Below are 24,172 nucleotides of genomic sequence, written 5' to 3'. Positions count from 1 at the left end.
TGGCTATAGACTTAGGGACTTGGAACAAGAGGAGATGAATTATTTGTAACACTAGAGAGAGGATACATGTTAGCACCAAAATAGGCAATAGCATTTGTTAGATCATAATAATCTTTTAACTTTTAACTTTTTTCCTTTTATCAGGCTCAAAATATGGAGCTGGCATATACTTCATCAAGAACCTTAAAAACCTAGCAGACCAAGTCAAGAAAACCACTGATATAAATGAGCTGATCTATGTATTTGAAGCTGAAGTACTCACAGGCACCTTCTGCCAAGGTCACCAGTTAAATATTGTCCCACCTCCATTGAGTCCTGGAGCTATAGATGTTCATGACAGTGTCGTTGACAATGTCCTCAGTCCTGAAACCTTTGTTATATTTAGTAGCATACAGGCTATGCCCCGATATTTATGGACTTGTACTTGGGGTCGTGTATGGTCACAGAATTACTCAAGACCAATGTCACAGCAGCCTAGGAGGAAATTCTCAAGTGGCAGTTCTGTTGATTAATCTTCAATTCATTATAACAATAGGAATGACCTTACATTGGGGGCCACATAACCAAATTGTGGCCATCAATGACTCAAAGAGTAATTTGAATATGTCAAATGGGTTATCTGTTTGGACTGACGGGGCATTGAAAGTACCAGTCACGTACTAGCATCTTAGTGGCTTAATCCTTGCCTTTATCTCTTGGGGTTGGAGTGGATAGATAACAATGAAAAAACTCATAGGACAGTCCCTCTTTCTTGCACTTGTTCTTTTTCCTCTTTTACTGTAGGTAGCAGCAAAAATGTTTTACATGTAATGAAGAGATTTTTCCAGAATGTAATCCAAGCCTTTTATTTTCTAAAAGAATTACAGTATAAAATATTAGGATAGCAGAATGATTTTAGACTTACAAAGTGTTTTGGATATCAAAATAAATCACCTTTGTTTGAATAACTGACTCTTGAAAATATGTGCAAAATTAAATAACTTGAAGTGGAAGGATGTCAAAAGGCTGATATTCAGTTTGGATTTAGCCATCTCAAGCAATGCCATTCAAGGACCATGTAGCCAAAGTATTAATTCACCAAATATTTATTATCACTAGAAGTGTTCCTGTTACTTTCTGGGTCCTAGGGATGTGACACTGGGATAAGACAAATATTCTCACAAACCTTTTGGGCTGAATAATCAGGAAAGCAGATATGGACAACTTAATGAGAGTGATTAGATATAACAAAAGGATAATTGTAGATTCTTTGAGAAAATCTAAGAGGAAGAAAATACATTAATCAGAGATTAAGAGGAGGTCTCCAAAAAAAATGAAAATTTAAGCTAAGACCATAAGGAGTGTAGCAAATTGGGAGCAAAGTCAGAAGAGTATTTTAGGCAGAGAGAATAGCCCTTTTAAAAATTGAATCCACTGTGACTAATTGTCTATGTCCAAATTTGATTTCAGACTTCTATTTGCAAGGTTGAGGCCAGTTAATCTCACCATGAATCTATTGCATACTTTCAAATTCATAGTTCTCTGTACTTTCAAACTTCCCTGACCTTACATCTTCAGCCTCTTGCATAGAACACTTTCTCCTCCATAACCTCCACTGTCCTTGAAATAGGTAAGCTTATTGTCTCACATGATACTATCCTTGAATCTGGGTAAGAGGTGTTCTGCCTTGAATTCCTGATTTGAAAGTTGTGTTGTTCTTGGGCCCCTTGCCTGAAAGAGTTCATTCTGGCCTTCCTCCTTTGACTGGGTCCATCATCACAAAGTGAGGTCCCCTGTGGGATCCATCTGGAGCCTGTATTACTCCTAGGCCACCCAGGTAGGTATCTGGAACCCCACATTTCCTGCTTAAACAGCTCTGAGTCCACTTCCAGGACTTAATTTGGTCTCTTTCTTGGGTCTCTCTTCCCAAGTGTGGACTATGCCACAGTCTATATCAAGAGCGGTCAAGTGGGCTAGGGATGTACCTCAGTGGTAGAGCACTTGCCTAGCATACACAAGACACTGGGTTCAATCCCCATCACCACAATTAAAAAACAAAAACAGAACAAAACTTCTCAATAGATGATTGTAGGGATGGATGCGGATGTGAGGGCTAAGGTGTTCACATGCATGTGCATGAGGCCTGTAATGCAAAACTGAGAGGACAGATCATCTTTGAAGCAGCCATAAGAATTACAGAAAAGGAGAACTAACTCAAGTTGTTCATTGTTATTGAAGGTGACAACAAAATCTCCAACAGAAAATTTAAAAAGACTAATTTCTTGAAAGGGTTTTTCCAAACCTTAAAAAGCCCCCAGAAAAAGGCAACAAAGATTAACAGAACTTTATGAATTTCTTTATCAGACTATAAGCTTATTTGAACTCTAACTCCCATTTCACAATTTCAGATCACGTCTGGCTTAAAAGCCATTTTCCTTGCAGAAAAGATGAGGACATGCAATATGCTTCCTAGTATTTTTAAAGTGATGGGAATTTCAGATACAGAGATCTTACATAGTCAATTCATAGATGCAAAGAACCCAGTTGACAGACTGTACACACAAAGTGGCTGGATATTTTGGAATGATGGAAATGAATTCCTACAAGCATAAAATCCTTCTGTACTAGTAAATAAAATCCTAAGTATTCTGCACTCAAACACCTTTATTGAGAGAAAATCTAGCTTGATGTCATTACTTTGTAATTGACAACAGGAATCAGTGCCATGTAGGCAGAAGAGCAGAGCTTCAAGTCAAAATTAATTTTGTTTGACTGAATTCAGTTTTACCACTATATCAAAGAAGGCTGTAGACAGTTCTGAGAAGTATTAATGGAAAAAGAAACAAAGAATAAAACACGACCATATCCTGAGACAGAAAGAAACAAATCATTATTTTTTTATTTACTGTAGGCAATGTCTGTTTAATTAGTTCTATTGTCTTCTCTCTTCCTCCTCCTTTTTTGTATTGAGAATCGAACCTAGGGCCTCATGCATACTAGGAGAGTGCTCTACCACTAAGTGCATCCTCAGCCCCTTTAAAAAATTTTTTATTTTGAGACAGGTTTCACTAAGTTGCCCAGGCTAGCCTTGAATTTGTGATCCTGTTACCTCAGGTTCCAGAGTATCTGGGATTCCAGATGTGTGCCTCCACAACTAGCTACATTCTTCTTTAAAAAATCCTCATACTGGGCTGGGGATATAGCTCAGTTGGTAGAGCACTTGCCTGGCAAGCACAAGGCCCTGAATTCAATCCCCAGCACCGCAAAAAAAAAAAAAAAAAAAAAAAAAAAAAAAAAAAAAGAAAGAAAAAGAAAAAAAATCCTCATATTTACATATTTTAGGAATATAGAAAAATATAACCTACCAAATTTAAATATTTAATAAAGAATTAAATTGCTGTACCAGAGGACAGAGACATTATAGAAAATAGTTGTATTTTCTCACAACTATTTATTTAATTGGTATTTCTATTATTACTACTTGCCACTTTTAGTGCTATTCCTATTTTGTTTAAGAGCATGTAAAAGAAATGTAACAATATATCATTTCAAGTAAATACCTATTTTCATATTTCTATGTTCAAGTAATATGAACACAGTTTATATTATGTTTAATTTCCACCTCTACTAGACTGGCAAAATTTAAAAAGTCAATCATTTCCAAATGTTAGCAAGGATGTCTAGAAAAGAGAATCTTATGCTGTTTGTGGAGCATAAAAATTGGTACAACCACTTCATGAAATAATCCAGCAATATTTTTTATATTAGTTTATTTTTGCTGTGTAACAAGTTGCCACCAACCTAGTGGCTTAAAACACATTTACTATCTTTCAGTTTATGTGAACCAGGAGTCCATGTACAGCTAAGTTCCTCTGCTCGAGGTTCTAACAAAGCTACAATAAAGTGCAAGTCAGGCTGTCTGGAAGCTTGACCAGGAATGAATCTGTTTTCAAGCTCTCTCAGGCTGTTGGCAGAATTAATTTCCTTGAGGTTTTACTTAAGGACCCTGGCTTCTTACTGGCTCCCAGCTAAAGGAGATTACACTCAGACCCTACAAGTTATCTGTGCTTTTCTGCTACCCTGCCCTGTGTCCTTCTCCATAGGCATTTGACAACATAACTTTCCTTTTCAAGGTCAGGAGGAAGAGTCTAGCTCTAATCGGCTATGACAAATTCATAAATAATGAAATGTCACCATGATAGTAAAATCCCATCATCTTTGCTATATTCTAAGTCCCATCCACATTCAAGGAGTGGCGATTATATAAGGCAACACTATGAGAGAGATGCTGTGTTCCCCAATATAGCTGGTTCCTTGTAGGTAGTAGATGTATAGGGATAGTCAAAACAGCATTATGATAAAAAATATTGTCCTACATTTAAAAATTTTTCAAAATACAAAAAAAAAAATCCCTAGATAGTCATTAGCTTATAAAATACCACATGTGGTATGATAACATTTTCTGTAAAGGTAACATATAAAGGAATTACGCTTCTGGCAGTGGCCTATTGTAGTTGTTTTGGCCCAACACTGCCACCACTAAGAACAACTGGAGAAAACAGAAAAACATTAATGCATTTAAGAAGTACCCAGGAAATAAGAATTTGGTGGTGCAAGAAAGGTGTGCCATGGAAAGTGAGCCTGACATTTTCCATCACTTTTCCAAACCTGTGTTGACTGCTGATTCTAAGAGCAGTGACTGAAAAACTGAGTAGAGCTTTTGACTGCTTAGGTACTAAGGAGGACCTGCCAAAAAGGACAAGCCTTAGTAAATACCTGAGACTTTGGTTGGGAACCTACATTGGGTAGGGGTGAACTGAAAATAAACTAGCTTTTACAAAGACTAAAGTCCAGCTCTGAATAATCAGTCTTAGCTCCTGATTGGAATAAGTGATGTGTCCCCAGCAGAGCTATGGTCAGACATGCTTGCCCCTAGGCCTCTCATGGACACTTTCTCTTTCCTCATTCTCCTTTCTCACCTCTGATAACAAACCACCATGGTATGTTCATTAGAACCATGGGAGAATGCTCACGAAGGGTAGGGGAGGGAGAAAGGGGGAAGGGAAAGGGAGAGATACCCAAGACAAATGAATATTGCATAAGGTAGGCTACAATTAGTGTGGTACTCTTTATTCTTCTCTCCTACACTTACAAATGCGTTAATCTACCCCATCTCTTTCACTGTGCTTCTTGGCGTGTGTTTTAAATTGATTTAGTAAACCACCTCATGTGAGACTTTCCCATCACCTCTGCTTGGCTGGCTTCAGTTTTTCTTCTTCGGAAGGCACGACTCCATTTGCTTCTCCCCAAAAGAGAATCCCATCAAATTTAATAGTAACAATCACTGAACCCCAATTTTCGTTTACAAGCACTTACTGAGAGAAAAACGAGTATGTACGTTAAAAATTAATTCTTAATGATTTCTGATACTACTTAAAAAGTGTCAGGCAAAGAGGATGGAAAAGAATTAAAATACCCAGAGGCTTCCTGCAAGCGGGCTGCCTGTGAACCCTTTGGACAAGAGGCACTGACGTCACTTTTTAAACAAGCCCTCAGTCTTCAATGTGAGGGAGATGATGCGGATCGATCGGCCTTGGAAGACCTTAGTAAAGACAGGTTTGTAGACATAACTTTCCCAGCCTTTTCCATGGACTGTAAACCTCAGCAGGACCCTCTCCCTGACCCCGACTCTTCACTAGACCAGCGCTAACCACCAGAAACCGCAAGGGAAAGACAGTCGGAAGACTACCCTTCCCGGCAGCCTCTGCGGCGGGGGACGGAGGGGGCGCGCGCAGGCGCGCACGCGTGCAGGCCGGCCCCCGTACGCAGGCGCACTGCGCACGCCGGCTGAGCTGGTCTCGCTCCTCGGTGCGAGGTGGCGGAGAGCGAGGCCTGGTGAACACTGCTGAGGCGCGGGTCGGCTCTCCGAGATTGTGCGCGGGAGAGGCACCGCGGGCGGGCGAGCGAGCGAGCGAGCGAGCGCCTCACCCTAGCAGTGGCACCGGGATCGGTTGCCTCGAGCCGGTGAGTGTGGGGGGGGGCCCGCTGCTGCGGCCCCTCCCCCGCCGCTGGCAGATCCGGGTAGTCTTCGGCAGGAGCCTGGAGAGGCCCCCGGACAAGGGCCGGCGCCGGCAGTGCCTCGAGCTGGAGTGTCTGGGCCCGGACGCTCGCAGTGCGTCCGTGCGTCACGGGCCCGGGTGTCCTAACGGCCGCGCGGCCGACGGAGGGGAAGGTGGGGGCGGGGATCGCTGGTGTGATCGGCATCAGGAACGCCGGTCGAGGCGGGGCGGGGCGGGGTGGAAGCGGCGCCGGGGACTGCGGGGCGCCGAGGCAGCGGGGCGGAGAAGAGGCGAACGCGGATCCTGCGCCGCGGCTCGACCCGGCGCGCGCGGGCGGGGGGCGGGAGTGGGCCGCGCTGAGCGAGCGCTGCTTTTAGGGAGGAAACCGCACGGGTGGCTAGTAAAAATCCTAACCGCGCAATTAGGGACAGTCTGGGGAATTCAGAAGTTAGAGCCGGGACCAGTGTTGAAGGGAGGCGGGGGGGGGGGGGTGCGGGTGGAGACCGTCGGCTGCAGTTTACAGATGTCATAACAACCTGGGCCCGGAGCGGCTGACGGGGGTGTGGTAATTATAGGAATGACAGAACTAAGTCTGCGCTGAGCGTGTGTAAGCAGTGATGCAAAGGAAACAGCATGTATTAGATTAAGCTCAAAATGGGAGGAGAAAACTGAAGGCTGACTGGAGTCAGGGAGGTCGTCATGAAAGAATGTTTTATGGTTGAATGGAAGTGCTTCTTGTTCCACTTTTAAATGAGAAGTTTTAAAATGATTGATTTCTCAGGCTTCGACTCAGATTCGGTTAACAGTAACAATCAGAATAAACAATCATAAAATACTTCTGAAACTATTTTAAACAATTACTTTTTCATCCTTAAACACGTTTCTTCAAAATCTCAATTAACAGATGAGTAATTTTCTTCCCTTTTTGTTAAGGCGTATTCTTTTTTTTTTTTTTTTTAAGGCTTATTCTTGACGATTTGTTTTTCCTTAACTTGTTCTTCCATTTGTAATAGTTTTGAGGTTATCTACAAGTTATTCTTCCCTCCGTTTTAAAGATTGAAGAGATTAAAATTTAATTTTTGAAGGAAAAGTTGTATTTTGACTGAAATAATTTATTCTTGGAAGGAGTTTTACATTCATATGATTCTAAGGGAATGAGAGAAGGTAAAGAAATTAACGTTTATTGAGCGCCTTTTCAAATAATGTGCTGAATACTCATAATATTAAAATATTTAATATTTTTAATAACTTGGAAGTAGTTAATTTTTCCAGTTTTACAGATGAAAGTATGGAAGGGCAAAGTAATTTGCATAAAGTCATCCAGCTCTTGTTGGAACCAACCTTAGAACACAAAGTCTACTGTTTTCATAATTATTTCTTCTTTCTTTTGATATTTCTAGGTGTGCCTTCTTTATTTAATCCATTCATTCAGCGAATAGTTAACCGGAGTGATCATTTGCCTGAAACTGGGGATACTGTCATGATTGAGACACGTGGTCTGTGTCCTCATGGAATTTATACTGTCAGAGGGAAAACTTAATACAAATGTTGACTACATGATGTCAGTCATTATAATTGAACAGGAATTGTAAAAAAGCACTTTACTAAATAATGAAGTTCAACTGGAAACAGACAACATAAGCTTTGAGGAACTTATAGTTCTAGGGAAACAAAATGTGCATTTTATAAAAACCCAAAAGGGGGACTGGAGCTGTAGCTCCGTGGTAGACTACTTGCCCTAGCATGTGTGAGGCTCTGGGTTTGACCCTGAGCACCGCGTAAAAATAAATAAATAGAATAAAGGTACTGTGAAAAAAATTCTTTAAAAAAAATACCAAAAACCCAGAAGGGGTGTCTGAGGCTCTGAGGTTTGACCCCCTACCCCCTAGGGTGTATGAAACCCTCAGCCATGATATCTAGAGTAAAGTAAATGACCGAAGTAAATGCATCACCTGAAAGCAGTATAGTTGTATATATATATTTTTAAGGTGGTCCTCATGAAAGTTTCTTCACATACCTGTAATTTAACATCGGGCACCTTAACTCTTATCTAGAATTGGTACATACCAAAGTGGGTCCTGAAAAAAATTTTTCTTTATTGCCATCCAGGTACTGTTTCTAATTTTTTTTTTTAAATTAGTCTCTGTAATATACAGACATAGGGACAAATTCTTAAGACCCTACTGCTAGGCTTTTATTTTTATTATTTTTTAATACAAATGACTGCCTTTCATTAGGTCATTTTTTGTTTTGTACGCCGTTCTGTTTCTCTTAACACTTGGGTTGTCAGGAGTCTCATAGTGTATTCAATTTTTGTAATTTTCCTTATTTCATATAAGATAGTCTGAAATTGTGCTAATTTGTTTCCTGGACTTTTTGTTGTCATTCTCCGTTGCTCTCAATTGTTTTGTCCTTTTTCCTTTTCCCATATACATGAAAGAGGGATTATATCTTTTGTCTCCAGGGTTTTAGCACAGTTTTTGTTGAATTAACGATAAAGTCTTAATGATTTTTGATGTCTGTGCTTTTAAGTCTGACAAATTGTTCTTAGAATTGTGTATGAATACTGTACATAAAATCAGTTATGACTTTTGATTGGCCATGCAAGTAAAGATAGGTGACCTAGTGATAAAGATAATCCCTTAATACTCTTTAAGATATCTTTATTCTTTGTAGGGATTATGAATTTAACTGTAATAATGGAAGAAAATGTTGAAAATGGTAAACAGTTTAGTTAGCTGTGTAGGGCTGCTTCTCTTTCTTTGCCTCAGTAAGCAGGAGGTCGCCCCAGGCCAAATGGGGGCCAGATAGGCCTACATTAGAAATTTTTGAGGTTGTGCATTGAAAGAGGAGGATGAGGTCTGATGGAATGCAGTTTGTTTTTAAAGATGTTAGCAACCCTACAAAGCAGTCCTAAATGAAAAAATGGTTCTGTCCTAGAGTAGACTAATTGGGGCAGTTCTTGAGAGCAGGCAATAATCCAGAATGTGGATAATGGGGTTAATCTCTTTCATATAACAAGAATAATACTGCCCTTCATATACAAAGATAAGTCTGCTTACTCATCATGATTGATTTTCAGCATGAAGAGGGATATGTGCTGAGTTGTCCATGTGTCTCTATCCTCTGTGACCAGCAAGGCAGGTTGGGGTCAGAATGGGGATTTGTAGCTGGGGAATAGAAAGACTCACAGAAAGTACTAAAATCTATTAATAGTTCAAGCCCTACATATGGTTTCATTTAATTATCCTTGCAGAACCACTCTGCAGGTGTTTACATAGACAGGATGATTAGGTAACTTGCCCTATTTCAGAATAAGTGGTGGAACTGGGATTCAAACAGGGGCTGTTTGTGTTATGTTCATATCAATAACTAAAACTTGATTTTATTAGCAGTTCAGTTTTTCCATCAGAACAAACTAGATGTAGTTTAACATCGTGAGATGATACTGGAAAGGTCTAATTAACTAACCGAAAGATTTTTCATGGTTCCTTGTTTTATCATCAATTTAAAACGAATTTAAAAATTATAGAATACTGTCTGAAAAGCTGCTGTCCCTTGTCCCAGCTTCTGCTACCCTTAGCGGTTTCCTCTTATGTTATAAATAACTTTCTTTCTCTCCTCTACTTTCCTCTCCTTCCTCTCCCCTACCTTTCTGCTAGGCATTGAACCCAGGGTCTTGGTCATGCTAGGCACATTTACGTGCTCCGTCACTGAGCTACCCCCTAACCCTTGTTGATATTTATTGATACAGCAATTTTAAACATTATCTGTTGATTTTCTTCTAAGCAAGGAATAGTTATATTCCTTGGTGTTCCATAAATGCCTACCTTACCCAAACACACACCCATTGCCTCTCCCCTCTTCTCAATATAGTTATCACAGGTATTTATTAAGTCAATAATGTATGTTTACAGTATTATAACTAGGTAAATATTCAAAACCACCCCTCTAGGGTACTATGATATCATTTCCTCTCATGTTTTTCTGGGAGTTAATACTTTTTTTTGCTTCATTTCCTGATAGCTATCCTGGAACCCTTTGGCCTCTAATGTAGACTGGACTGCTTAACTTTTGAACTTGTTCCACAGTTGTTTTCCTGGTACTTTTTTCTTTCCATCATTCTTAAAATTCTCTTTTCCTTTCTCCCGTGTCAGATCTTCTGTTCCCATACTTTTTTCCCTTGGTTTATTCATTTCCTTGGCGTAAATCTAGTAGTTTTATGAGACATGGTATGTGGGAACAACTTTCTGAAATCTTAGTAGGAAAAAAAAATCTTTGTTCTGCCTTCACATTTGATCAATAATGTAGGTATAAAATTCTAGGTTGAAAATGAGTAGAAATGTCTACTCAAAGTACTCATCTACTCAAAGTTTAGAAATCATTGGTTTTCTTCCATTGTTGCTATTGAACTACAAAGATATTCTGATTCTTTTTCTTTGCTATGTTACTATTGAACTACAAAGATATTCTGATTCTTTTTCATTGCTATGTGACCTTCTTTGTCTCCCAATGTCAATAAGCTTTTTGGATATTTTTTAACCCTCGAAATCCATGATAATGTGCTTGGGTGTAAGTCTTTTTTCATGTAAAGGCAGTCAGTGAACTCTTGCAAGCTGAAATTTATGTTCTTTCACTTTGGGAAATTCTTGTTTTTTGAACTTTAGGCAGAATAAACGCTTTGGAGTTAATTATGCTCCTCAGTTCTTGACAAACTCATTGAATCATATGAGGTTTTTAAAATTTTTTTCTTAAATTTCTGAGCCCTACCTATTCCTATAGTAGCATGATTGGTATGTTCTTTGATTATGTATGAATCATTGTGAAATGTTAGTGGCATATGTGTGTATAATTCAAGTATTATTTACTCAACATTGTGGATCTTTGTTTTGTGCGTATGTGTATTTGTGTCTAATGTAGAATTCCATAATGCACATCTACCACCTTTTACTTTTCCCTAATAAATTGATGCCTGAGTTACTTTTCTGCAGTCACATACCCTGTTACTTGTACATCTCTATGGACTTATGGAAAAAGTTCTTGGGTTTACAGTCTCAGGAATGTGATTCCTATAGCATAAATGAGACAGTTTATGTGTCTGCCAGTAGTACAGGAGGATTCTTGTTTGTCCACACCTTTGCCTGTACTTTCTATTCTTTTGTTAGTCTGATGAATATAAAGTATTCTGGTTTACATTTTCTTAATTACTAATGATTTTGAACATTTTTTTGGATAATTGTTTATTTTGTTCTTTATTTTTTTTTTCTCTTTTTGGTATGTTGAATTTCCTTGTGGTTAAATTTGAATTGCCTATCAATTTTAGACTTGGAAATGTCTTCTAAGCTTGTTGTCTTCTGTTCATTTTTGTCTTCATTGTCTTTCAGTGAGTGGATATTCTTTGATATGTTGTTTCTTTGATAATCTCTTCCTTTTCAACTTTTTGTTCTGTCGTTTTGGGTTTTGTATTATTTGGATTTTGGACTTTTTAGGTGATTTAGATTTTTTTTCTTTTCCCTCTTTTCCATCCCTCAGTCTTTTTTGTTTTTGTTTTATTTCTTATTGGTGTATTATCATCCCTTAAGTCTTTCTGTTGTTTCCCAAGAGATTTCCTCAGTGTTGTTTTTCAGTCCTTCTGTTGAATTTTTATTTTCCATCCATATTTTAAATTTATTTGTATTCATTCTTATGTTATAATATCTATAGTTTCATAGATAGATGCTATAATCTGTTTGTGAATGTTAATGATTGTTTTATTTATTTATTTTTTGTTCCCTTCATTGCCGTTTCTTCTGAGTTTCTGTACTTCCATTGCTGTCTTTTTTCTTTGTAGAGGCTTCGTATACATACTTTATTAATTCCTCGTAAACAATTTTAAAAAGCTTGAGGAGTAAGAACTCTTCCTGCTGATTAGAGGCATAATTGTACAGTGTGAAAATAATACTTTCCCAGATGTCTGGTAATCTTATGGTTGTGCCAAAAACTGAATTATAAGCTCTATAGGTGTGGCTTGTTGAAGGGTGAACATGGTAACTGGTGACTGTTTGCAGGGCAGGGACAAGGGTACACTTATATGTCTTTTTTCTTGGACTGATCAGTTTTCCTGAGAAAAGCCTTTAGTCTCTCGCCTGGAAGATCACACTTGGCTGCCATGTTTTGGAAACCCCTTTTAGAAAGGGAGCTGGAATTTTTTATTTTTTTTTTTGTAGCAAGGATTGAACCCAGAGTCATTTTACCACTGAGCCACATACCCAGCCCCTTTTATTGTTTTATAAGTTGCTTAGGGACTCACTAAGTTGCTGAGGCTAGCTTTGAACTCTCAATCCTCCTGCCTCAGCCTCCTGAGATGCTGGAATTACAGATGTGTGCCACCGTGCCTGGCCAAGGAACTGGAGTTCATAATTGTTAATTGTGTTCATATAATCCTGTTTTCAATATGGTACCTCACTAAGTATCTGTGTATGTATGTATTAATTTATTAACTTGGGGGAATTGAGGATTGAACCCAGGGCTTCATGCATGCCAGGCCAGCACTGTACCACTGAGCATCCCCAACCTGCTTAGAGCACCATTTTAAAGTCTCCTTTTCAGTTTCTTCACAGTAATTTTCTCAGCAATTACAGGGGTTAGGGAAGAGTGATTGTCTGGCTATGAGGACTATGGGAGGAAATCTGGGTGTGTGATGGCTACTTTGTAGATTTTTCAACTGACTTTAGTTTTTAACCCCAGTCCTCACTTTATCTTCAGAGATACCTGGGGGATCTTCTGTCTGTAAAGCCACCTGACTGGTGGGTGGTGTGAATCCATTTATTTCTTAATGACTCTCCCTTTGCAGGTGTTTTATTTTCAGAGTTCTCCACTTTGCTAGTGAAATGTCACTTGACCTTTAGTTTTATAGCTAAGTATGCTTTCATGTTATTCCTCTTCACCTTATGAAGTATAATTCTCCATTGTGCAGATGGGGAAACCAAGCTTTGGAGAAGTCTAGTATCTCCCCTATATCATTGTGCTGAGAAATCAATCTTAATACAGGGCTTCAAGGCTGAATTTTATCTCTAAACCTCCTTTTTATTTCACTTTCATAAAAAGAAGCAAGTAAATAGTTAATTTTCATGTTAACATTTCTTTCCTTTTTAGATTTAAAAAAAATTTTTGAAATAACTCCAAACTTACAGAAAAGTTACCAGAAATGTGCAAGGTCTCCTCTGTACTTCTACATTCCCCAGTTGTTCATTTTGCCTTTATAATTTATTCTCTCCATATATATTTGTGTGTTCCCAACATTGCCTTCCCTTAATTGGTTGTCCTTCCAGCTCCTCATTGATTATGGACTTAAAATAAAGTCTAATTGGTTTTTGGTTTATTAAGCTTTATTCAGTTCTTACCCTGTCACTATAGACTTTCCTTCCTTTGGAAGGAAAAGTTTTCTTGAATTTGGATCATCATTGCAACACTGCTATTATGTTATATTGATTTCAGAGCCAAAATACTGCCCGCTTTACCAGTATTTTCTGTATATTATTTCTGAACACCTTTAAGTGTAATATCATTGGAATTATTCACAAATCCTCATCTGTAGTATACTTTAACCTTTCAGGCTGATAAAACTCAATCTGACAAAATACTACTGGGTGGATATATTAGTCTGTTCAGGCTGCCATAACAAAATACCATAGACTGGGTGGCTTAAACAACACAAATTCATTTTCTCAGTTTTGAAGGCTTGAAGCAAAGGTCAAGTTCCAGCAGGGTTGATGTTCAGTGTTTGGTGAGGCTTCTGCTGGCTTGGAGCTACCTGCATTTTTAATGTCTCCTCACACAGACTTAGTGTCTTATAAGTCTCTGGTGTCTCATTTTCTTTCTCTAAGGACATCAGTCCTACCAGTTTAGGCCTCATCCTTATGACCTCACTTAACTTTACCTCTGTAAATGTCTGTATTCAAATGTAGAAACATTGGGGGTTAAGACTTAAACATAAAAATTTTGAAGGGATGTTATTCAGTCTATAGCAATAGAGCACTGGTTTGTTTATTTATTTTGGTACTGGGGATTGAACCCATGGGTTCTTAAGCACGAAGCCACATTCCCAGCCCTTTATTTATTTATTTTTTTATATTTTGAGACAGGGTCTTACTAAGTTACTTAGGGCATCGCTATTACTGAGACTGGATTTGAACTTAATCTTCCTGCTTCAGCCTCCAGAGCTGCTGGGAGTATAGGTATGCACCACCATGCTTGGTGAGCACTGGGTTTATGCAAGAGACCTAGGTGCATATCCTAGCTCTGTCTTGTATTAAGCATTTAACCCTGGTCAAGTCACTTAACCTCTGAGCTTTCTGATTCCTTACCTATAAAAGGTAGGGATAATATTAGTTCTTGCCCTATTGGTTTGTTGAGAGATCCAAGTAAAATAGAAGATATGACAGCACATTATGAACCAGTGATTCTCAACCCAGACCACTATCAAAATCATTTTAAAAGTAATTGTTCCAGGGGATTTGGGTGTAGCCCAGTGGTAGAATGGTCTGCCATGTGTAAGGCCTGGATTTGAGTCCCAGTACCACAAAAAATATAAAATAATTGTTCCTACAACTTTCAGCTTAACAGTGAACTTTCTTCTGACCCAATCAGTAAGTAAAACTGAGGGAAACTATCATATAAAGCCTCTGTAAATGGTGCTGGGGCATATAGAAGTGAAAAATGAGAGGAAAAAGCAAAAATGGGCAGAAATGAAGAGATAGATAATTCAGTAATAAGAGTGGGGAGACTTTAATACCCTACTTTCTGTAATCAGAATAACTAGGCAGAAGGTCAGTAAGGAAACAACACCATAAATGAAGGATAGTAGTTTTATGGATGGTACATTCTAAGACTATCAGTGGGTGTTTGAAACCACAGATATACTGAACCCTGTACACAAGCTACAACAGTTGGTGTGACAGCTGAGATGGCAACTAAGTGAATAAGGGTTAGGTAGCGTACATAGCATTGGTAAATTAGTTGAACAAATGGTTATTCACCTTCCTGGCAAGATGGTAGGATGATGTGAGATTACATCAGTAATTAGAATGATGTGAAGTTTAAAACTTATGAATTGCTTATTTCTAGAATTTTTCTATTTAATAATTTTGGACTATGATTGGTCACAGGTAACTGAATACTCAAAGCAAAACTGCTGCACATAAGGGGTGGACTATTTATTCAAATCAGATATGAAGGAGGGCACATTATAGTGACCTTAAAAAAAGAATTATGAAGAAATACTTGAATAGTTTTATCCTAAGTTAAATGACTTAGACATTTTTTTTCAAAGTACAAACACTACCAAAACTATCTCAGTAAGGAGTAGACTATCTGAATAGACCTATAAGATATGAAGGCATCACAAGACTACCCACAAAGAAAAGTCTAGGCCCATCTGACTTTACTGTTGGATTCTACCAAACACTTAAAAAAGAATTAGTACTAATTCTTCATAAAGTCTTCCAAAAAGTAGAACATGGAAGAACATCTCCCAATTCATTTTATGAAGCTTGTTTGTATTACTTTGATGCTAAAGCCAGACAAAGGCATTACAAGAAAACTAGAGACCAGTATTACAAACATGAACATAAAAGTCTGTGTTGGAATACTAGCAAACTGAATTCAACAGTATATAAACAGATTTATACTTCATGACCAAGTGGTATGTATCCTAGAAATATTAGATTGAGTTTTAAGTCCAAAAATCAATTAATGTATCAATAAAATAAAAAATTATACTGTCATCTCAGTAGACACTGGAAAAGCATTTGACAAAATCCATCACGTTTTTATGATAAAAACACTCAACTAGGAATAGAAGGGAACTTCTCAACGTGATAAAGGACATCATACTTAATTGCTGGTTACTTTGCCTGTAATAATCTGGAATAAGAAAAAGATGTCTGCTCTCTCCACATCTATTTGATTTTGTACTTAGGTTTCTAGCCAGAGAAGTTAAGAAAAAGGAAAGAAAGATCAAGATCAGAAAGGAAGAAGTAAAGCTCTCTTGCACATGGCATGATCTTGTATATCCACTAAAAAGTGTTAGCACGAATATACAAGTTCTGCAAGATTGTAGTGTATAAGACTAATATGTAAAAATTAGTTGTATTCTAAAGACTTGTGATGTATAGTCTGAAAATGAAATAAAATTCCATTTACCATCGCATATCAATGAAATATTGAATTTAACTAAGGAAGTGTAAAACTTGTATTCTGGAAGGAGTTAAAGGTGATCTGAGTAGAAAAGTATCCTATCTTAATGAGTTGGAAGATTTAACTTTCCTAAAGTGCCAATATTCCCCAAATTGATTTACAGATTCAGTGCAGTCTCTAGCAGAATCTCAGCTGACCTCTTTGTAGAAATTGAGAAACTGATTTCTAAAATTCATGTGGAATTTAAGGAATACATAATAGCTGAAACAATTTTGAAAAAGAACTTCAGTAGGAAGAGTCACACTTCCTCATTCCAAAATTTACTATTAGACAGTAGTAATCAAGACTGTGGAATTGTCAGGATTACACATATTAACATGTATTGGTCAATGGCATAGAATTGAGAGTCAAGAAATTAAGCCATGTGTACATCATATGGTCAACTGGTTGTCAACAAGAGTGCCATCATGGTCTGTTTGAGCAGTTTTAATAAAATACCAGAGACCATATGACTCATAAGCAACAGAAATTTATTTCTCACAGTCTAGAGGCTGGGAAGTCCAAGATCAAGGTGCTGGGAACGTCTGTATTTGGTGAGAGCCTGCTTTCTGTTTCATAGATGGCTGATATTTTCACATAACAGAAGGAGCAAGCACACACTCTGGGATCCCTTTTACAGGGGCAGTAACCCCTTGCATGAGGGCTCTGCCATCATGGCCAAATCATATTGGCCCCACCTTCCAACACCATCACAATGGGAGTTAGGATTTCACATACAAAATTTGGAGGCATGCAAACATCTGATGTATAGCAGGTGCCAAGACCATTCAATGGAGAAAGAACTGTTTTCACCAAATACTGTTGGGACACTCCATAGCCACTTATAAAAAACAAGAAGTTTGACTCTTTGTCTCTCTCTCACCATATAAAAATGTAACTCCAAATGGATCACAGACCTAAATGTAAAAGGTAATCTATATAAAACTCTTAGAAGGAAACGTAAGTAAGGTCCAGGATTCTTAATAATATATGGCACTAAAAGCATGGACAAGAAAAGAAAAAGTAGATTAATTTGAACTTCAAAATTAAAACTTTTGTGCTTGGAATGAAAACTGTTAGGAAAGTGGGAAGATAACCTATACAATGGTAGCGCATTTACAAATTATAGTTGATATGAGAGTTATCTAGAATGTATAAAGAACTCTTACAACTCAATAGTAAAAAGACAAACCAATATAAAAAGGGTCAAAAGAATTTTGAATAAACTTTATTTGGAGATACTACAGTTAGCATATAATTAGTTTGAAAAGATGCTGTACTTCCATTAGTCTTTAAGGTTATTGCAAACCAAAACCACAATGAAACATTGCTTCATATGCACTGGAATGGTTAGGTTAAAATCTAACCCTCATGTTGCTGATGGGAATATAAAACGGTAAAACCACTTTGGAGAAACGGTTGAATGGTTCCTCAGGTGATAAACATACTACATAACTGAGCATTTCCATTCTTAGGTGTGTATGTATGACAAATAAAAATTTGTATATGAAAACATTAATCTATAAGCACTTATAGAAACACCGTTCATAATAGACAAAAGGTAGAAGTAGCTCATATGTTCATCAGTTGGTGAAGGAATAAATGTAATTGGGTAAATACATTAAGTGCAATGTTTTTCACCCATAGAAAGTACTGAAGTACTGACATGAGACTTGAAAACATGTTAATTGAAAGAAGCCAGTCACAAAATATTGCATATTATATGATTGTGTTCACATGAAATATCCAGAATAGGAATGATAGTTAAATGATAATAGCGCTTTTTTTAAGTTGATGAAAATGCTCTAAAATTCACTCTAGTGATGGTTGCACATAGCTGATTACAGTAAAAAAGAACTGATGAATTGTATATTTTAATAAAACTTAAAAAATAAATCATTTGTGGTGTCGCTTTGGGATGAGTTTGGGCACGTATATGTTTAAGACTGGGCTTGCATAACAGTAAGCTCAACTGTTCTCTTTCCACCCTTGTAGAAATCATGACCACCCCAGGAAAAGAGAACTTTCGTCTGAAAAGTTACAAGAACAAATCTCTGAATCCTGATGAGATGCGCAGGAGGAGGGAGGAAGAAGGACTACAGTTACGAAAGCAGAAAAGAGAAGAGCAGGCAAGTCCTTTGTTTATTTCTTTTAAAGAACTTAATGTTCTATTTAAGATGAAAATATCATTTTCATTTTTATTTTGACAGTGTTCAACGTATGTTTCCTTTCCTTTCTATAAAATCAACACTGAGGATAGGGAAGAGAAGGTACTGAAAAATGGAGTTCAAACTGGGTCAGTCTGTCAGGTTCCCATTTTCTCAGTATAACCAATACTGAATATTTTGGTCTATTTGTTTTTAGTATATTTTGTTTTTCTTAAGTTGCAGCTTCCTTCTTAATTCTCAAATGACCAAAACATTGCTTTTTGTTATAAACTTTAATTTGAAAATTCATAAACATAGTACAACTGTGAGAGATAATAAACTTCATAAACCCATCCTTTGGATTCAGTAATTGTTACCAGTTTGCCCTACTTGCTTCCTTTCTGTTTACCTTTACATTTTTTAAGTATCTAATATTTTAAAGTAAAATTTTAGGGAATATATATTTTTATTCTTGAATGATTTATGTATTATTTATAAGGACATTTACAACATTGTTTTTTTTTTTTTTTTTTAAATCATTTTTAACCTGAGAACATCTGTAAGTACTTGGGACTTAACCTCACTGTACCTCCCTTTAAAAATGCTTACAACAAATGGTCCATCACTTTTGACAGAGATATTTAAAGGCAAAAAGTGTAGGTGACTGTTTTTTTTTCTTTTGCTACAGAGAGACTTTTGAGTCTTAAAGGACCTTTTGACCCCCACATTATAAAAACTTCAGAACCCTTCATACCTGAAAAATAAGATAATCTGTCATAAATGTTTTGCATTTACAGTGAAATACTCTCAATACATCCTCTTTGAGAAGCACTGTACTAGATAACTTAGGTGAAGTCCAACAGTACGTTACAGTTTCAGTGTTTTATTAGGGTTGTAGATGTTTGAATCAAGCACTTTATCATTGCCATCATTATTATTGATAAGGGTAGTCTGTAATATTACAAAAGACTATATTGAGTATAGTGAGTAAATATATGAATTCTCAACTTTATAATCTTTGACTGTAACTACTTATTCACAAAAGGGATTCTTTTGATTTCTTGTTGCCTCTGTGCATCTGTATTATTGATGGTGGATTCTTTATCCTTTTGTTTGGATTAATTAATTAGATTCTATTTTTGTGGTAAAGTTCCTTTGAAATCACAAACATATTGTTATATACTTATATTTACCTATATAAATGTGACTATATGCATATATACAGGTAACACAGGTATTAATCTGAATATAATCATCATGTCTAGGGATTGTATTTTGTATAAAGCTGTTTGAAGATGTGGTAGTGGTACTGTCATTAACACAGTGTTCATTTTATTTTGTTTCTTCTTGGCAATTATAGTTCATGTGATTAATTCTATTATAAAATTTACATAAAAAATGTAATATTAATTGCCTGAAGGTAGATTCTCAAAGTACTTAGGATATCAAGTAGCAAGTATGACCCCTACACATCTGACTAAAACAATTTTTTTATTGGAAGTTTACCATGTTCGTTATATGAGATCTGAAATTGTACTAGGGCTTTTATTAGTTTCTAGAGTACTGTTCTTTAAAATTTTGTCATTTCATATATGCCAACTTGTATGGGAAGAACTAGTAAGAATAAATAGTACCACAACAGTATTTACTTCATGCCTAATTTCTAAAACAGTAAACATCAGGAAAATACGAATTCATACAGGGACTGTTTATCTTTGCAAGTTGCTTTGTCATCTATCTGGAAAAGTAACTGGCCTATACCAACTGAGCAGTTAGATTTGAGGGTAATATAGGAATGGATGCTGCCAAGTACACAAAAGATATCTAGCTTTTAGGGCTATCCTTTCAAGTATACAAGTACTTAATATTTGTTATCCAGCAGAACTATATAAATGATCTCTGTCCAATTGGCAGTGACAGACCAAACTAAAGTTTATTTTTGGTAGAGCAATTTACTGTTTATTAATACCTTTCTGATGGAGTGTGTACTTACTCCCCCCCCCCTTCTTTCTTTTTTCCTGCAGTGTTAGGGATTGAACTAGGGGTGCTTTACCACTGAGCCCTTTTTAATTTTAATTTTGAAACAGTGTCTTATTTGGTTGCCCAGGCTGGTCTAAACTTGGTGTTCCTCCTGCCTTATCCAGCCTCTTGAGTAACTGGGATTACAGTTACCATATCCTACTAGTACTTGTAATTCTTCATGTACAGAAAGAATGCTTTGTGTGTACTAATAATATTTTGAGCTATGTAGACTTGCTAAATCAGTGTCACTAGGTAACACAATGTTGCTAAAAACCATAATGATGAAGAATGGAGGCTTTCTTGATATTGTGAGTTAGAAGAAATATCTTCTGGAATAACCAAGATGATAAACTGTGAATTGCCACTGTTTCCCATGAATTATTTGACTGACAAGACCAGGCAGTCATCTGTAGTCAAAGTCTATACAAATCATGATTGTTTTGACAGTTGTTTTTTTCTTTTCAAAACCCCATTTTTACTTGTAATACTTTGTGTACAAAGTTGAAAAAGCCCAGTAATGCTAAAATACTTGAAATAATTTTCCTGGTTTCATTCTGAAGTAAGCCACTTTGAACTTGTCTTCAATGTTCAATGTGGCTTCTGTTAAATTTCTAAGGAATATGTGTATATTACTGTATAACTTTATCAATTTAAAGTATTATCTGTTGATGTTCTTTTGTGGTAGGTGAAATTCTTATATAACTATTTCCATTTACCCTTCATCATAGTACAGTTGTATTTCATTATGTATGTGTTTCTCACAGCTGAGTAGTATACTGTGGTTACATTTTCTTTTTTGTGCTTTGTTTTTCCTGGAGTTGTTCCCTCCATCTCCTTTATTAAACTCTTTTGGCTTTCTTCAAATTTCTGACTAAATTTTTCAGTTCTGAGTCTTTCCAGAGCTTTGTATGGTTTATGGATGTATTTCTCAATAGTAATCTCTCCACAGACTTTTTAGGTTTGATCATCCATTATACTTATTGATGTCTTTTCTCAATCTGCCTTTTATTGTCACCGATATGGTTAGGGGTTACACATGTCTTCTAATTTCAATAAATAAGAGAGTACTTTTTGGGTTTTGTCCCTGTTATCATTGCAGGGTGGTATTTATGAGCGTAAGGGGATAGAAAGTTCTTTTATTTTTAATTTGTATATCTCATCCTGAAATGCAGATTGGTTTATTTTTGTTTACTGCTGGTGTGAAAATTTTATTGACTTTGAAAAGTTTTAGGATCTATTTTAATTCTTCTGTTGTAAATAATAGAGCTGTACAGTTCCAGAATAGTGCACTGGATTAATTTTAGTAATTATGAAGTACGAATGATAATAGTTAACTATAGAGTGTTTGTTCTATATCCTCTCAGGTACTGTTCTAATCACTTTATAAATTATCACTCTTAATGCTCTAAACCAAACTTCGAGGTCATTTATTGTTTCCTTTATGATAATGTATGTTCACATTAAGATTGTGAGCCACTAATGAAAAATTTAGATTTCATTGGATGAAATTCAATCCAGGTGATTTTCTTTAGATAATCTGTGATCCTGGGCAAGATATAATATAATATTTACATAAAAAAAATTGAAAAGTGAAGGGTATAAATTCATGACATTCCCTGTCATTTATCTGAGATTTGCCCTTGTGGTTGTAGCAGTTTAGTGGAAATGACCTTGGCCATAAAGAAAAAGAGCCTCTGTCACTTGAAGGAACCTTTGAAATCATCTAGACCAGTAAAGTCCAAATTGTGTTCTGTGGAACTTTGAGATTCTTGGTGTGTCTCCTCCTGGTTCTGTTTCTGTGTGAGAAATTTGAAAGCGATTGAGCTGTATGTCTATAATGGTAGCTGCTAGCCACAGGTGGCTGTTGAGCATTTAATATATGGCTGGTTCAGATTGAGATGTGTCATATAAGTATAAAATTTACATTGAGTTTTGAAGATATAGTAGGAAAAAAGAATATGAAGTATCTTTTCTAAAATGACAACATAGTGAAATAATATTCTGGGCATGTGGGTTAAATATGTATTAACAAATTTGTTTTAATGTAGCAACTAGAAATTTCTAGAATTTCATTCGTGGCTTTCATATATCTTTTTTTTCAGTTTTTATTTTTTGATTCATTGTACACAAATGGGGTACAACTTCATTTCTCTGGTTGTACACAAAGTAAAGTCACACTCGTTTGTGTAATCATACATGTACATAGGGTAATGATGTTTGTGTCATTCCATTATCTTTCCTTCCCTTGCCCTCTCCCCACCCCTCATTTCCCTCTACACAATCCATCCTTCCTCCATTCTTCCTTTACCACCCCCCCCCACCTAACCTCCCTGTTATGTATCATTATTCACTTATCAGAGAAGATATTTGGCCTTTGGTTTTTTGGGATTGGCTTATTTCACTTAGCCTGATCTTTTCCAGCTCCATCCATTTTCCTGCAAGTGCCATAATTTTACTCTTCTTTATGACTGAATAATATTCCATTGTCTATGTATACCACAGTTTCTTTATCCATTCATCTGTTGAAGGGCATCTAGGTTGGTTCCACAATCTAGTTATTGTGAAAAGCTATAAACATTGATGTGGCTGTGTCACTGTGGTGTGCTGATTTTAAGTCCTTTGGGTATAGGCCAAGGAGTGGGATAGCTGGGTCAAATGGTGGTTCCATTCCAAGTTTTCTAAGGAATCTCCATACTGTTTTCCAGAGTGGCTGCACCAATTTGCAATCCCACCAGCAATGTATGAGTGTACCTTTTCCCCCATATCCTCACCAACACCTGTTGTGCTTGTATTCTTGATAATAGCCATTCTGATTGGGATGAAATGAAATCTTAGTTTTGATTTTCATTTCTCTTATTACTAGAGATGTTGAGCGTTTTTCCATATATCTGTTGATTGCTTGTAAACCTTCTGTGAAGTGCCTGCTCAGCTCCCTAGCCCATTTATTGATTGGGTTATTTGTATTCTTAGTATAAAGTTTTTTGAGTTCTTTATAAATTCTGGAGATTAGTGCTCTTTCTGAAGTGCACGTGGTAAAGATTTTCTCCCACTCTGTAGACTCTCTCTTCACATTGTTGATTGTTTCCTTTGTTGAGAAATAACTTTTTAGTTTGAATCTATTCCATTTATTGATTCCTGCTTTTATTTCTTGTGCTTTGGGAGTCTTGTTAAGGAAGTATGGACCTAAGCCAACATGATGAAGATTTGGGCCTACGTTTTCTTCTGTTTGGTGCAGGGTCTCTGGTGAACAGATGTGGATCATCTGCTATATAATAGAACTATGAGTTTGAGTGTTTTGCCTAAGATTATGTAGTAGATTAGTGGAACCAAAAGCCTCTTGCATCTGGATTAATGCTCTTTCCACAGGATCATGTAGCTTTAGGTTGATCTGATAAAAGTTGTTTAGTGACTCTCTATGGCACAAATCTTGTGTTCCTTTTGCAAGGCAGGATTAGAAAGAAAGCATAGTTAAAATTGATGGTCAGAAAATCGGAGTACTTAGCTCACTACTTATGACCTACTAAATATTAAGTGAAATCAGTCATACTTTTTGGAGACTAGTAGTACATCTCTGATTCTGTATGACCCCAATTTCTCTTACACAATTCTTTCATTAGTAATGATTTTTACATTTATTCATGATGCTGGGAACTTTTCACTTGAACAGTTGATTAACTTGCATTTTCCCTCCAGCATCTTATTGCTTTATGAATTGTCTTTGCAAATTAAATATGCCATACACTTCAATCT

The 24,172-nt window shown here is 36.7% G+C and overlaps 2 protein-coding genes across 2 annotated transcripts in view; both read left to right on the top strand.

Annotated features, from left to right (window-relative positions):
* The window catches only part of PARP9 (poly(ADP-ribose) polymerase family member 9), a 36,828-nt gene extending 35,994 nt beyond the window's left edge, over positions 1-834 (top strand). The window contains exon 11 of the mRNA XM_079155296.1: positions 145-834. Coding sequence (XP_079011422.1) covers positions 145-512 — 368 coding nt within the window. The 3' untranslated portion in view covers positions 513-834. The remainder of the gene's footprint in view (positions 1-144) is intronic.
* A 4,970-nt stretch (positions 835-5,804) lies between these two features.
* Positions 5,805-24,172, top strand: part of KPNA1 (karyopherin subunit alpha 1) — a 59,337-nt gene continuing 40,969 nt past the window's right edge. Inside the window, exons 1-2 of the mRNA XM_079156019.1 lie at positions 5,805-6,003; positions 18,249-18,382. Coding sequence (XP_079012145.1) covers positions 18,254-18,382 — 129 coding nt within the window. The 5' untranslated portion in view covers positions 5,805-6,003; positions 18,249-18,253. The remainder of the gene's footprint in view (positions 6,004-18,248; positions 18,383-24,172) is intronic.

This window comes from Sciurus vulgaris (assembly GCF_902686455.1).
Source record: "Sciurus vulgaris genome assembly, chromosome: 10".
NCBI classification, from domain to species: Eukaryota; Metazoa; Chordata; class Mammalia; order Rodentia; family Sciuridae; genus Sciurus; species Sciurus vulgaris.
Note: the sequence above shows the minus strand (reverse complement) of the source record. Positions and strands in the feature narration are given on the sequence as shown.